General features: G+C 53.5%; 1 protein-coding gene across 9 annotated transcripts in view; it reads right to left on the bottom strand.

The window, feature by feature from the left end:
• The window catches only part of AK1 (adenylate kinase 1), a 39,679-nt gene that overhangs the window by 3,700 nt on the left and 20,282 nt on the right, over positions 1 to 15,697 (bottom strand). For 2 of the 9 annotated variants that reach the window (XM_044993025.1, XM_044993032.1), the window contains 4 exons: positions 7,438 to 7,480; positions 2,572 to 2,607; positions 1,285 to 1,448; positions 512 to 628 (listed from right to left, as the gene is read on the bottom strand). In XM_044993025.1, coding sequence (XP_044848960.1) covers positions 512 to 628; positions 1,285 to 1,448; positions 2,572 to 2,607; positions 7,438 to 7,480 — 360 coding nt within the window. Of the gene's footprint in view, positions 1 to 511; positions 629 to 1,284; positions 1,449 to 2,571; positions 2,608 to 2,853; positions 3,068 to 7,437; positions 7,481 to 7,935; positions 7,966 to 8,054; positions 8,107 to 8,345; positions 8,442 to 10,182; positions 10,305 to 13,394; positions 13,434 to 15,697 lie in introns of those variants that run through there. The other 7 variants (XM_044993029.1, XM_044993026.1, XM_044993027.1 and 4 more) reach the window with 7 other exon arrangements.

The following is a 15,697-nucleotide window of genomic DNA, read 5'->3' as shown; positions in this document are numbered from 1 at the left end:
AGCACACGGAACAACCTTCCTGCTCTAACCCCACTAACAATACCATCGTAGACAACCTTTCACTGCAAACACTTTCAGGCTGTTTAAGGGGCTCATTGCAGCCATCTCTAGGATGGAGCCTGACAGCTATTTAACAGCACGCAGCAACACTACCTCAGCACTTCAGGATGGGAAGTAAAGACTAATCTGACACCCAACTGAACATGACTGGGTAACTGGGGGAGGCAGAACATAATTACTCAAGTTGGGCCAGGACACCGAGGTCAAAATCTGTTCTACAAAAAATAGCAGTGATCCAGACCTTGGTTTGACATCTCAACCTAAAGATGGTGCATCCAGCAGCAGAGCTTCTCCTGGCACCACACGGGGGTTTGGTTCAACTCCCCCCGAGGAGATGGTCTGCACCAATGAATCGACCCCACCACTGCCCCATTTCTAGGGTCGCCTTATCCAGCCACTGAGGAACCCCACAATGCTGAGTTTGTGACAAGACTACCACCCCCTTCCTCACCTTCTTCTCAAACTCCTCGCCTTGCTTCACCTCTCGGGGGTAGCCGTCAATCAGGAACCCCTTGGAGACATCTACCTTGGCCACCATGGCGTCTCGCAGCATATCAAGCACCGTGTCCTGGGGGGAGGGGAAACGCAGGTCAGAGTTAGGGACAGCGGTTTCAGTTCCAGCTACCTGGCAGCTTTGCAGAGTCTCCTGCAGCTGCTGGGCTCTCCTTCCCCTTGGGGTGGGTGGCCCCTCCCGCAGCCACTGGGTTCCCCTTCCCCATGGGCAGCCTCACCTCTTAGTGCAAAGCCACAGGAGCATCAGTGTTTGCCCTCGATCACACCAACAGACAGATCCTTTTATAGGATCCAGGGACCATGTGCAGCTCCTGTCTCACCAGAGGAGGCACAGCACGCAGAAGCCGCTCACCGTGGCTCTGAGTATCATCACTCACAGACATGGAGCTTGTCCTCCCCCATTTTATACCCTAACCTGCTCTCCTCCCCAGCTGCCAGAGCACTTTCTCCCTGGAGCTGCCAGAAGCAACCAGACTCCTGGGAAGCCAGGTCCATGAGCCACCGCAAAGAGCTGGGGAAGAGGCATCCCAACAGCGGCCGCTCCATGCACCTGCCTCAGTTCCCCACAATGCACTGCAGCCAGGAGAGCAGGCAGCCTGAGATGGCCTCTGCATTGGGTTCTCTCACATGCCAGCATAGGAAGCTGGAAATGTGCCAGGATGTAACCTTTAAGATCCACTTCCTCTCACTGCAAAAATGGCCCAGACTCACCAGGGGCACCAGCTCTCCCTTCTCCATGATGGCAGAGAGCTTCTTGCCTCTCTCCGAGCCAGAGTTGACCTCTGCCCTCAGGAGATCACCGGTGGACAGGTGGGTGTAGCCATACTTCTGGACAATCCTCTCACATTGGGTCCCTTTTCCTGAGCCAGGCCCGCCTGCAGTTCACACAAGGACAAGGCACAGACTCAAAACACAGGAGGAGGAGGAGGGGGAAAGAGTTCGGGTTAGGAACAGCCCTGTTTTATCCTCCTCTTTGTTCTTACTTACTAACACTCAACTGGGACCTTAGCTAAGGAGTTCAGGGCTCCTGCTAGGCTCAGAGCCCTCTGCCCGAGGCAGCATAACCCGCTCTGGGGAGATTATTATGATCTCATCAGTGTGAAGCAAAACAGGCAGCAGCTGAACCCCAAAGCCAGAAAGCTCCTGTCTTTGTGTCACTAGCACCGTGAAAAAAGGTGGCTGGCGGGGAGAGAACTAGAGATACATGCAGAACTGCTTCCACAGGATACAGATCCACATTTCCCCCACAAAGTGCAAGTGTGTCTTTGAAGAGCAGCTGCCCAGGATGTCACCCGAACTCTATGGCTCAGCTGCCACTTCAAACCTAGCCCAAGCTGGGAATGAGCATCTGACTTTGCTCGGTAGCCTAGGTGAAAAGTGGGGGCGGCCCTGTGGGTCCAACGCATCGGACAGTCTCAGCAGGGAGAAGCAATTGACTGAATGGAGGTGGCTCCTCCAGGTGAGGTAGGAAGCAATGGCAGCAGTGGAGGAAGCTCTCCCCTGTGCTGTACCTGATCTGGGGGTAACTAGAGGCCTTCAGGGCACCCTCCCCAAGAACACCGAAAGCAAAGGTGGCAAGCACCCACAGGCCCTCTATTCCGGCTCGGTGCCACAGCAGGGTGCTCCCTATTGTGCACTCCCACGTATTCTGTCCTGTCTGGTTTTGGGTGATAGACACGACCTCCCCTTGGAGGCCAGGGCAAACATTTGCAGACATGGCTAGTGATTTTTAGAGCGTAACTTAGGACACCTTAAAGGCACCCGATGACCCGAAAGCTCCAAGCACCTGCCGGCTGAAAATCAGGCCCCTTTACAAGATCTCAGGTTGGGCCCCTGAAATCCCAGGTCTCTTTGAAAACGTCAGTTTAAAATTTGAAGGACAGGGTCCCACGTCACCGCCCCAACGAGCCCAACGGATGGGGCTTTACGCAACCGGGCCAGGACTGAAAGTGCCGCTCACGACTCCTCAGCTTTCCACTGAGCCCGTCGTCGACTTACCCACCACGAAGATGATTTTGCTGTTCTTCAGTTTCTCTGCGGGAGAAGGAAAAGCAGAGAAGAGGGTTAGTCTGAGAGCGAGCGAGCGATCGCAGGAAGGAAACCTCCACCGAGCCGGGACAAATCCCTCTCGACCAAATCGCCAGGGGATCTGCCTGGAGGAGGGGACTTGGCAACCAGCCCCAGTTCCCCGGGGACAAATGGGAGCAGAACATAGTCAGCAGTGGGCCGCTGGCGATGGCTTCACGGCAGGCGCTATGGGGACATTGCCCCCCGGGGTACCTTTGCCAGCCTTTTCCACGGAGGTAGCCAGGCAGGAGCACTCTGTCCCCATCTCTCCGACTCGCTGGCTCCTGCTCTCCTCTGGCCCCCCCCCTTCTTGCCAAGCAGTTTCCGCTCAGCACATTTTGATGCCTGAGCCAGCGGCCTCCCTTCGGCTGGGCCAGGCTGGAGCCTTGTGGTCAGAGCTAACACACATTGCCAGGGAGACGGTTGCTAGGACACGGCAGGAGCCAAGCCTCAGCCACATCACAGAAGCCAGTGGGCAAAGATTCTGATCTCAGCTCGGCCGGCGTCAATCTGGAGTGACTCCATGGGGGGGCTGGTGTAAATGGGCTCAGACACCAGCTCTCGGCAGAACCTCTCACGGAACAGCCTTATACCACGGAACCCTTCAGCCATGAGCCCCCACAACATGGCGCCCACACTAATGCCACCCAGGACCCATCCTGTAGCACTGAGCTATAGCTTTTGCTGTGTATATATAAGGACAGGGGAGAGAGTGGCAGGAAATCCCAGGTTCCCCAGACACACAAGGCAGGGCACCGGGTGGCATCCATCTTCCTTCTGACCGGAGGGATGGCTTCCTGTTGGCCTCTGCCCCACTGCCTCAGATGCCTCCAGAGACAGGACCAAATTCATCCCTGGTGTAACTCATCTGGTTCACTGGAGCTACACCAGGAATGGATTTGGCCCACTGTCAGTAAGCTCAAAATCCGAGGGCCCCTAGTGAGACAAGCAGACTAAGGAACCAAATAGCGAGGCAGGGCCTCAGCCCATTGCGGAAGGCATGGGCCGTGGGACAAAACAGGCGGGCATTTCCTTCTAGGGAGGGGAAAAGCTCCTTCAGCCTGTGGCGATTGACATCTCCCCCTTTAGTGCCCACACCGTTACAAAACCTAAGGGTGATTCACCTCTCTCCTGGGACACGTTCCCTCCCCAGAGGCTCATGTCCGTGGCTTGGCAGGTGCTTCACAAACTCTGACCCCTTGCAGACATCACTGCTTCCCATCTGCCCAAGCCGATACCTCCACCAGCTCTGCTGAGCCAGCCACACCAATTCCAGATCGCCCACCTGCTCCAGTTGCCCCATCACAGCCTTTCTGCCCACCTCATGCACAAGCCATCGTCTCAGATATGCCCACTCTCCATGGCATGCCCACCACCTGACATGCCCACTATTTCTGACACGCATTACCCTTTTCCTAGACAGAGTAACTCCACTGGTGTACATACAGTCAGGGGCTGCGGAGCACCGTTTAAAGTGTGGGGAGAACATATTTCTGCCACACCCCTGCCTAGCCCTCTCTTCCCTTCTCAGGTGTCCCCCTGCATCAGTAGCCTAACCCCCCGCCCCGGCTCATAAGCCCACACCCACCCCCCTCCATATTTGAATGCGTGGTGTTGCAACCTAGTGGGTGGGAGATCTAGTGTCACTCAGGTTTGGCCTGGCCCAAAAGTGGTCAGGCCTATGGCCTAGATGACTCCCCCAGCCTATGCACAAAGTTAGTCTAGTTTTACACCAGCATGACTGAGAGCAGAAGCTGGCCCCCATGCCAAGCGCAACAGCAAATATTACCCTGGATTAGCACCAGGAGGGCTGGCTCACTTGCATTTGGCCGCAGCTATAAATCCCCACCCAGGAAAGAATCTCCTCCAAAAAGCCAGAGCGACAAGAGAGACACAACGACAGACCATTGACCCTCTCAGAAAAGTTGCAATCTCAGTGTCCCAGCTGCTCTCTCCCTCAATTCACATTGGGCTAAAATCCCAGCTCCACAACCGAGAAGGTCCCTCAGGGTCACAACCATTCTGAGAGTGGGCAATTTAATTCAAAGTCACCATTAATTCCAGTGCCTGGCACTGATAGAGAGCTCCTCTCCTCAAGTACAGTAAGTACACTGGAACATTTTCAAAGCTAGGTGAATGGGCCTGTCTCGAGTGTGGCAGGGACAAGGCAGAAGTGCTAAAAATAAAGGAGGGTGTTCTCTGAGCTGGCTGTGGCTCAGAGTCTGCGGCTCCCAGAATAAGAGGTCTTCTGGTTACAGCCTTCTAAAATTACACCTCCAAGCAGACGGGGAACAGGGTGGCCTTTGGCAGTTAGGTGCTTTCTGATCACGTTGGCAGATCAGATCTGCCTGTGCCAAGGAGCTCATGCAGGGAGAGGCAGAGCCATGGTTGCAAGCACTGTCTGAGACACTGAGGGAATGGGTGTGGTTGGCTCACTACAAAAGCAATTTTCCCTCTCTTGGTATTGACACTTCCTCATGAATTATTGGGAGTGTACCACACACCCCCTGACTAAATTGGCCTTCAACATTGGTTCTCCACTTGTAAGGTAATTCCCTTCTCTTCATGTGCCAATATATATTTATGCCTGTTTCTGTAATTTTCACTCCATGCATCTGAATAAGTGGGTTTTTCATCCACAAAAGCTTATACCCTAATAAATCTGTTAGTCTTTAAGGTGCCACCAGACTCCTCGTTGTTTTTGTCTGAGACACTGGGGATGTTCTCCATGAAGTGGAGTAAAACTGGGAATAGAGGGAAGGATGCTTGATGGTTAAGGCACTGCACAGGGAGCCAGGGGATGGGGGTTCAATTCCTGGCTCTGTCACAGATTCACACCGTGGATAACATTTGCAAAAATGCTCAAGTGACTTAGGACCTTAAGTCCCACATTTTCAAAGGTTTTGTCTACACTTCAAATCCTACAGCATAGACACTCACTACAGAGATGGGAAGGTGTTCTCCCACTGGTGTAGCTAATCTGCCTCTCCAAGAGACAGTAGCCAGGTCGACGGAGGGAATTCTTCCTAGCAATGTCTACATCGGAGTGAGGTCGGTATAACTGCATCTCTCAAGGGTGTGGATTTTTCACATCCCCAAGAGACATAGTTATGCTGATGTAAGTTCCCAGTGTAGACCAGCCCAAGGTGGCTTCCGAATGTAGCAGCCTCAAGTCTCACTGAAAGCCAACGCTTTTGAAAATGGGACTTGGGTATATTTGAAAATTGTTACCTCTTACTCCCTTTGTGCCATAGCTCCCACCTGTCAAACAGGGATAATACTTCACCACCCGCTAGGGATGCTGTAAGGATATATTCAGAGCCCATGGCAAGGGTGGCCAAAGACAGAGGTGTACAGATGGGGATTGGTCCTAGGTTGTATAGCATGTCACTGGCTCAGGTTGATAGTAACAAAGTCGTCATAGAATCATAGAATATCAGAGTTGGAAGAGACCTCAGGAGGTCATCTAGTCGAACCCCCTGCTCAAAGCAGGACCAACCCCAACTAAATCATCCCAGCCAGGGCTTTGTCAAGCCAGGCCTTAAAAACCTCTAAGGATGGAGATTCCACCTCCTCTCTAGGTAACCCATTCCAGTGCTTCACCACCATCCTAGTGAAATAGTTTTTTCCTAATATCCAACCTAGAACTCCCCCACTGCAACTTGAGACCATTGCTTCTTGTTTTGTCATCTGCCACCACTGAGAACAGCCGAGCTCCAACCTCTTTGGAATCCCCCTTCAGGTAGTTGAAGGCTGCTATCAAATCCCCCCACTCTTCTCTTCTGCAGACTAAATAAGCCCAGTTCCTTCAGCCTCTCCTCATAAGTCATGTGCCTCAGCCCCCTAATCATTTTCGTTGCCCTCCACTGGATTCTCTCCCATTTGTCCACATCCTTTCTGTAGTGGGGGGCCCCAAAATTGGATGCAGAACTCCAGATGTGGCCTCACCAGTGCAGAATAGAGGGGAATAATCACTTCCCTGATCATCTGATGGCTCTTCTTTGCCCTGGGAGAAACGAGCTGAGTGGTTCTCAGTCCAGTTCCTAGTGAACAAGTGTTGGCGTCACAAAAACCACCTTCATAACCAGCACTAATCGGCTCCCTTCGCAGCAGTTGTGCCAGGGACTGACTGTGGGCCATCAAGACTGAACTCCCCTCTCGGCCCTAGAAAGAGTCCCTGCAGGCCAGAGTTGAGGTCTCATGGCAGGACAGTGTGGGGACTGTACTGCAGCTGCCAGGGCCATGCCCAGTGAGTCACTAGGGCTGTTATTCTGTGAGAGCAGAAAGCAACCCTCTGCCTCCATGCTAGAGCAGGTAAAGACCCAGGTGAAACCCAAAGGGTGGGGGACGACACCCTGACAGCTGCAATCCCTCACACTGGGCTCAAGTGCAAGGATTGCGCATGGATGCTGACGGCCAGGACCAATTGTCCAAGGGAGGTGCCTGGCTCGGGCTTAGTTCTCTCCAGCTCCTGATCCTTACAGCATGCATGAGCCTTGCATTTCTGCTGTTCTGGGCTGGCAGGGAGATGAGTGGAAAAGAGGAAGAGAAGCAAGGAGGGACCCAAGGTTTCTAAAAGGGGATAACGCAACAACAGAACCTGAGCCTGGTTAGGAGAGAAGGCTCTGAGCCCGAACTCTGGATCCAACATCCCTCCCCTCCCTGCGCCGTGCCCTGGATCTGCACTTGGGGGCTCAGGCCCATTGCTATGGGCTTAGACAGCTGGATGTAGCCTCAGTAAGGTGGAGACAGATGGGTGGAGAGAAGGAGACGTGCCCAGGGAAAGGGAGCTCTCACCTGTTGCCATCCTGAGGAGATCTGGGCAAAGCAGCTCTTCAGTCTGAAAGGAAACAGAACTCCATGTTAGACAGTGCAGGAGGGCCTGGGGGCGGGGGAGGGTGTCAGCCATAGGCTTTGGGAAGGGGCTGGTTTGGCCTTCAGAAACGGCCCCAGTCCCATTCCTCCTGAGGCTAAGCAGTCTTTAATGCTTCCCCGTGCTCATGCTTCCCCTTAGCTCACTGGGTTTCAATCTCTCCCCACCTCTCAGATACATTTCCTAGAAAATGGAAGAAGGTGATTCCCACTGTTAGCTCAGCTGCCAGCATCTTGGAGCAGAGGGACATACCAGCGCCCCCCTGCACACGCAGGGCTACCCTCACACGAACGGCACAGGCCTACAAACACGGCATAGTAACCAGTCCCTCGTTCTGTTCCAGAGAGAGCCTGACAAGGCTGGGGACAGAGGTACAGGTTCCTGAGGCTCCCTGGCTGGTTGGCCATCAGGCACCTACTTACTGGAAGCTGGTGCATTTGAAGACACGTCCGAAGACTTCAGAGGAGGCGCCCCGACCTTCCCTGCAGCTCAGAAGGCTCTCAGCCTACAGCCCTCAGTTCTGAACCAGCAGTCCCATTACCTGATGAACACTGACACGTCAGAGCCTTCCTCTAGCTGCTTTCTGCTACACGGTCTGATCCAGAGAACAGCATCCCCCCGGCCACCTGGGAGTGTCTCAGTGCCTATGGCACGTCACTGTGACAACCAGCCCTTCCTGCCTCCTCTTCCACCCAGGGAGGGAGAGAAAGAGCGAGAGAGAAAACACAGGAGACAAAACCCACCCGAGACAGGAACCGTGAGAGAGATTCTGAGCAGCGGGAAATCAGAGAGAGCCAGAGATGGGCAGGGGGACAGACGCCATCAGTCAGACCTGGTCACCAACCCGGCTGATCCAGTCCTGCCTGTCACAGCAGCAGCACTCGGTGTCGGAGCCTGGCGGCTGCCTTTGCATATTTAATAAGCGTTGCTTCGGTGACAGCAGGAGCTCAGGGGATGAAGGAGCATCCTACAAAACCTGTTCCAGCCTCGTGACCCAGGGCTCAGGGCACCGCCCCAGCAGGCAAGAGGCCCGGGTTTGAGCCAACTGGATCTCCACACTGAAGCAGCAGCACACCCCGCTCCTTGGAGCGCAGGGGGAGAGCCTTGCTTTGGCCATGGGGGACGCTCCCACCCCCCTCGTTCCTGCTTCCTCTTCTCCAGCCCCATTTCCTCCCCCCGTGGGATGCAGGGCCACCCTCAGCCAGGCGGTCAGGTCTCGTCTCCTGAGCGGTGCACTCAGGCAGAGTGCTCTGGTGATGATTTGGCATAGCTAGCAGCCAGGGCTGAGACTCTGCTCTGGGCCCAGCTGGGAGCCCTGGAGCCAGATTCCACTGGACAGCGTCTGCCTGAGGGACTAGCTGCTCTCAAACTGAGTTTGGGGGTGGAAACCAAGAGGGTGATGGGGGGCTCTGACTCGCTGGCTGGTGTGAGGGGGTGAAGTGGGGAAAACTGGGGCATCTGAAATAGCCGGAGTGGGGGGAAGTGTGAGTTTAGCCTTCTTCTTCCTGAGACAGATTAAAGGAAGAGCACTCGACATTCCCCCCGGAGTCTCTGAAGTCTCCCGGGGCTGGAGTGCTCCAAGCCAGTGGCATGCAAGGGGCCTTGCAGGAAGAGCTTTGGCTAAAGCCTAGCCATGGAGTTTGATTAATGAATGATGAGCGCCTCTCCCTGGCACAGTGTCACTGCACTCAACCCAGTGGGGTCACAACGGCACAGGAGGGGTCCTGTGGGCGAGGGCTTGTGCATAGTCCTTCCCGGCTGGGTTCTCTACATACTCATCCCAGAGGGTTTGGTATTAGGCAAGAAGGAACTTGATAGTAATATTCCATCTCTGTGGGCCTGCAGTTCACGAGGCCAGGAATCAAGGAGGGCAGAGAAGCAGGGTAACAGGAGCCCTTTAAAATTTACTATTGCAACATCGTAGAGGGAGTTCGGGTTGACACCCCCTTAGCCCTGGATGCACATGATAGTGGGGACAACTGAGGGCTGCATTATTCAGTACGTTTCCCCCATGAGAACGTCCCCCAAATAATTGCTAGTGCGGATCCTTTAGCAAAACAGCCAGTCTCGATTTTAAAATTGCCGGTAATGGAGAATCCAACAGGAGCCTTGGTAAATTGTTCCCCATCCTCCAGGGCTTCCAGCTCACAGAGAATCCCAGCAATGTAGGGCTGGAAAGGGACCTCAAGAAGTTGAAGTGCCTGTTCAGGTATTAGCCCAAACCAGCAAAATCCATCCAGAACGAGTCACCACCAGCGAGAGCGCCAGCAGACCCATCCAACCCCTGTTCAAACCTCTCCGATGTGCAGGGAGAGCCTGTCTCACTTGTCTCCAGCCTAGAATGGCCAGTCCAAAGGGTTCATAAATCATGAGTCAGGTCCCCAAAAAAGACAATTTCCTTCAAAGTCATGAGACTTTTTAAAATTATAAATATTGGGGTCTTTTTGTCTTTGGTTTCTGAGCCATTGGGCGGCACTTGGATTCAGGTTCTCAAGCTTTTCTCTGCAGTCAGGAGGGCTGGAAACTGACTTTTTAAACAAACAAACAAACAAACAAACAAACAAAAGCTGAGATTCTCATCTAATCACATGACTCCAAGACCTGGGCCTTTAAGAAAAACACCAAGTATCTTGTGATAAAATCACCGGAGCTGGCATTGATGTGTTCACCTGGAAACAAAGCCAAGTGGTGTATGCATGAGTAAGTCCGGCACCGCACCCTTGTGAGAGGAACCCCCTCGAGGGTTGCTCTCTCTCACACAGATCTTGCATTCTTCAAAGCTCACTTCCAGAATTCACAGCTTCCCTCTCCCGCCCCCGTCCCCATTCCCAGAGAGGAAGTCGTATGACCCAGACTCCACTATGCCCCTCCCTAGCCCAATCACGGCTCCACCCTTACAGAGCACCTGATTCGAGCTGACTTTACTCCACTGAGGGGCCAAGCTAACCCCTGGGTGTCACACCAGGAATGATCTTGGCCTGACAGCTTACGATGCAGCCACCTTAGGTTGGAAACATAACGCTTACATCAGACACCTGTCGTTACCTGCCTCTGTGCTGCTCAGTGACCACATCTCATCAGCTCTCAGCTTCCTTTGTTGCAGGAAGTTAACCCATCTGATTGACAGTCCACCCAAGTAAGCACATTCTTAAAGGTATAGGGCCCAAATTCCACCCTGAGTTAAACTGGTGGAGGCCGGTAGGGTTCCTACACATTGATCACCGCATGGCCCTATTTCCTTGCAGTAATGTTGAATTAATGTGTGTTGAATAGAGAGTGAGTAAATGCAATACAGACATGTAAACACTAGGGGGAGCATGGGGAAGAGAAGCATCAGGGGCAAAACTGGCGCGAAGGCAGAAACATTTGGGGTGAGGGTGGAGTTGCTCCCATTTTCAACCCCTGACTGTGGGTCTACACTGGGGGTGATTGAACTGGTATTATTATGCCGATGCAGCGGCACCAGAGTGGGCCCCTGCACAAGTTGAACAAGTGCCGCTTACCCTGGTGTCGGTGTAAATCCCCTTTGACACCAGCGCAGCTACACTGGTGCAAACTCCCCCTCCCCACTCCCATGCAGACAGGGCCTTACTCCAGTCTGTAGTGTGCAGGAACAGGGCAGTGTCCCTCTGTATAGTTCGCAAGCCCTCTAGCGGTGGATGCTGCAGGTTTGCAGAAGCAGCCAGCGCAGCAGGATTCATGCCGCTTGGCATGTTTGGGGACAGGACTAACCAGCATTATTTGGGACCCGTGGTGCCCCTGTGCCTCCCCTGTTGTGTATGAAGAGCAAAGACACAACCCTGGACTCCCCCCGCACACAGAACAGCCCGTCCTCCCCACCCATCTCTCACACCCAGCAACCAACTTCCTGAACCTCCTGGGCACACTCCTGCAGCTGCCCAGCCCCCACAGAGAGCCACTCGTCTTCCCGCACCCAAATACAGGAGCCCCCCCAGCCTCGGACACAGTGGCCCACCCTAGTTGGCCCCCAGTGCACAGAACTGCAGCTCTCTCCCTTCAGTAAGATGGGATCCAGCCGGTACTCGGAGAAGGGTCCTGGGTTCCTCGTCAGCCTCCTCTGACACTAGGGGGCATCCCAGGGCCCAATCCCCTCCTGCCCACCTGTGTTTGTCTCCTACGGGCAGCAAACCTGCCTGGCACCTCAGGGCCACCCTCATGCCCAGCCCTTTGACCCTAGGCAGAGCCTGAAAAGGCCTTACGCATTAGGGAGAGCATGAAAACCAGCTTGGGCAGCCCATCCCTAAAATAGATCCATGCCCTTCCAGAGCTCAGGCTGCCCCCGGCAGGCCCAGCCTCGGTGGGGAAGAACAGAGGTCAGGTTACAGCCCCCAGCCCATGCCTAAAAAGGGCAGGTGCCCTTCAGCTTCAGCCTGCTCTGGGGTTCTAAGTATGGCCCAGGCATAAATCCTGCAGGGGTCACGTCCACACCTGTGCCAGGCTGGGGTCGGCCCCAAGGAGCAGCCAGCCAGACTCACGGCCAGTCAGTCAGAGGAAGGCAAAGGTGGCAGCAAGCCCAAGGGAGGGTGGAAATAGCAGCCCCTCAGCTCCCCTGGCAGGTTGAACAGCTCCACAGGCACTAGCCTCTGCCCTCCAGCTTCCATCTCAGCCCCATGAAGCCCTTGGGGGGCTGCCCTGTGACCAGAGGGGCCCAAAGTGAGTGGGTCAGTGAGGCCAGGGGCCTTATCCAGCCCTGGGGGGCAGTTCCTCTGGAGCTGCGGCTGCTCATGCCAAGGCTGAACGTGGGCCCACGAGGACACCGGGAGGAAGTCGATGGGGGAGGCTGGGAGGACATTTCTGTTGGGGACGGGGGGGGGGGAAATCTAGGAGTTCACGGAGGAAAAGAGCTACAGCTGGGGTTGCAGGGCAATATGAGGTGTGTGTGTCCCAAACACTGGTGGCGCCAGGGCAGGATTAATCCTAAAATGCCCCGACAAGCAACCTCTTGGCTCAGATCAAGCGTCCTGCCAGTGTAATGCCCGACACAGCCCTTTGGGTGCCTGGCAGCATCCGTGCTCCTTCGGCTCAGCATGCTGCCATGGCAGGGTAGCCAGCCCCCTGTCTGACACCCCTAGACGCTCTCCTCCACCAGCCAGGCCTCGCTCAGCCCCGAGAAGAGAGGCTCTGAGCACAGAGCTGCGGTTTGACCCCTCCATCTGACCAAGATGGGCCCGTAGCCCCCCCAGCCCCTCTCCCTCCCCTGCTCCCTCCCACACCAGTGAGCAGCGCAAGGGAGTTAGAGGTGTGGTTTCCAGTGCTGCCAGCTCACCCTGCCTAGGGGCAAGAGCCACTTGCTGTGACGTCCCTGCACTGCCGCAGCCACGGTCCCCACCCTCCCCTGTTCCTTAGGGCCGTGGGCCTGTCCCTGCTGCCACTGAAGCCAATGGAAAAACTCCCACCCACTGGCTTTCAGGAGCTGCAAGATCAGACCTGCTGGCTTTCAACGGGGCACTGCAGACTTTGCATCTCAGGCCACGCTGCTGAGCACCGGAGACAATGCCATGCTGGGACTCAAGAGAGCTGGGTTCTGTGCCTGGCTCTGCTATGGACAGGCCACTCTCCATCTACCTGCCTCTGCTTCCCCACCCACAGCTTGGGGGGGTAGCTGGCCTGCCTGCCTTTGGGAAGCGCGGTGAGATCCGGGGCAGTGTGGGAGGTGCTGCAGCGTATTCCTGCTCAGGGCCCCATAGGATCAATGCGACCCAAGCCAGCGACTCTAATAATGGAGCCCACGGAGTGAGACCGGCATCCCCACATGGGTATCAGCGATTGCAGATGGCGGTAGGCTGCCGTTACATCACTCCACTGACTGTGCCGTAGGAGAAGGGAGAGGAGAGGGGTTATCCACTGGCCCAACACTCACCACATGGCTCTCACACTGCTCCATTCTGCCCATGCCACCAAAGGCTCCATCAACCACTGCTGATCCCCAGACCAGGTACCACAGCGATGGGCCCGGGTTAAAACCAGCGTCCCTAGGCAGATAAGACTAGGCAGCGAAAGCGTCGTTTGAGAACACAGGACTGCAAGGGACTTCTTGGGTCAGCGAGTCCAGTGCTTTGCTGTCACAGGCAACCCCGTCATAGACTCCTGTTCAAAAACGGATCAACCTCCATCTTCAGACTAGCTAGGGCTTGTCAGAGGCCATGTGGTCCCAGCCCACAGACTCTGAAGGATCATTCATGCTGAGTAACACGTACACTGTAAGCTCAGAGCCTGTCTCTTCCCATGTGTTTGTACAGCACCAAGCACAGCGTGGCCTTGCTCCTGACTGGGCTGGGTGCAGCCATACTACCAATGACTAGCTCCACTATTTTTCCACTTTGAAAAGCCACCGTAGTTCTCAGGAATGGTGCTAGATGATTAGCCCTGCAGCTGGGAGCCCTCGAGGTACCTCATAGACTTAGAATCATATACTTTAAGGTCAGAAAGGACCATTATGATCATCTAATCTGACCTCCTGCACAACACAGGCCACAGAATCTCACCCACCCACTCCTGTATCAAACCTGTGTTTGAGCCACTGAACTCCTCAAATCATGGTTTAAAGACTTCAAAGTGCAGAGAACCTTCCAGCACGTGACCCGTGCCTCGTGCTGCAGAGGAAGGCGAAAACCCCCCCAGGGCTTCTGCCAATCTGCCCTGGAGGAAAATTCCTTCCCGACCCCAAATATGGCAATCAGCTAAACCCTGCATGTGGGCAAGACTCACCAGCCGGACACCCAGGAAAGAATTCTCTGTAGTAACTCAGATCCCAACCCATCTAACATCCCATCACAGGCCACTGGGCATATTTACCACTAGTAGTCAAAGACAAATTAATTGCCAAAATTAAGCTATCCCATTATACCATCCCCTCCATAAACTTATCAAGCTTAGTCTTGAAGCCAGATATGTCTTTTGCCCCCACTACTTGCCTTGGAAGGCTGTTCCAGAACTTCACTCCTCTGATGGTTAGAAACCTTTGTCTAATTTCAAGTCTAAACTTCCTGAAGGCCAGTTTATATTCATTTGTTCTTGTGTCCTCATTGGTACTGAGCTTAAATAATTCCTCTCCCTCCCTGGTATTTATTCCTCTGATATATTTATAGAGAGCAATCATATCACCCCTCAGCCTTCTTTTGGTTAGGCTAAACAAGCCAAGCTTTTTGAGTCTCCTTTCATAAGACAGGTTTTCCATTCCTCAGATCATCCTAGTAGCCCTTCTCTGAACCTGTTCCAGTTTGAATTCATTCTTCTTAAACATGGGAGACCAGAAATGCACAGAGGATTCCAGATGAGGTCTCACCAGTGCCTTGTATAAAGGTACTAACACCTCCTTATCTCTACTGGAAATCCCTCGCCTGATGCATCCCAAGACCACATTAGCTTTTTTCATGGCCACATCACATTGGCGGCTCAGAGTCATCCTGTGATCAACCAATACTCCGAGGTCCTTCTCCTCCTCTGTTACTTCCAATTTTTGCCTCCCCAGCTTATAACAATAGTTCTTGTTATTAATCCCTAAATGCAGGACCTTGCACTTTTCACTATTAAATTTCATCATATTATTATTACTCCAGTTTACAAGGTCATCCAGATCTTCCTGTATGATATCCCGGTCCTTCTCTGTATTGGCAATACCTCCCAGCTTTGTGTCATCTGCAAACTTTATTAGCACACTCCCACTTTTTGTGCCAAGGTCAGTAATAAAAAGATTAAATAAGATTGGTCTCAAAACCGATCCCTGAGGAACTCCACTAGTAACCTCCTTCCAGCCTGACAGTTCACCTTTCAGTATGACCCATTGTAGTCTCCCCTTTAACCAGTTCCTTATCCACCTTTCAATTTTCATATTGATCCCCATCTTTTCCAATTTAGCTAATAATTCCCCATGTGGAACCGTATCAAATGCTTTACTGAAATCGAGGTAAATTAGATCCATTGTGTTTCCTTTGTCTAAAAAATCTGTTACCTTCTCAAAGAAGGACACTGGGTTGGTTTGGCACGATCTACCCTTTCTAAAACCATGTTGTATTTTGTCCCAATTACCATTGACCTCAATGTCCTTAACTACTTTCTCCTTCAAAAATTTTTCCAAGACCTTGCATACTACAGATGTCAAACTAACAGGCCTATAGTTACTCGGATCACGTTTTTTCCCTTTCTTAAAAATAGGAACTATGT

The sequence above is a fragment of the Mauremys mutica genome, chromosome 18 (assembly GCF_020497125.1).
Source record: "Mauremys mutica isolate MM-2020 ecotype Southern chromosome 18, ASM2049712v1, whole genome shotgun sequence".
Lineage (NCBI taxonomy): Eukaryota > Metazoa > Chordata > Testudines > Geoemydidae > Mauremys > Mauremys mutica.
Note: the sequence above shows the minus strand (reverse complement) of the source record. Positions and strands in the feature narration are given on the sequence as shown.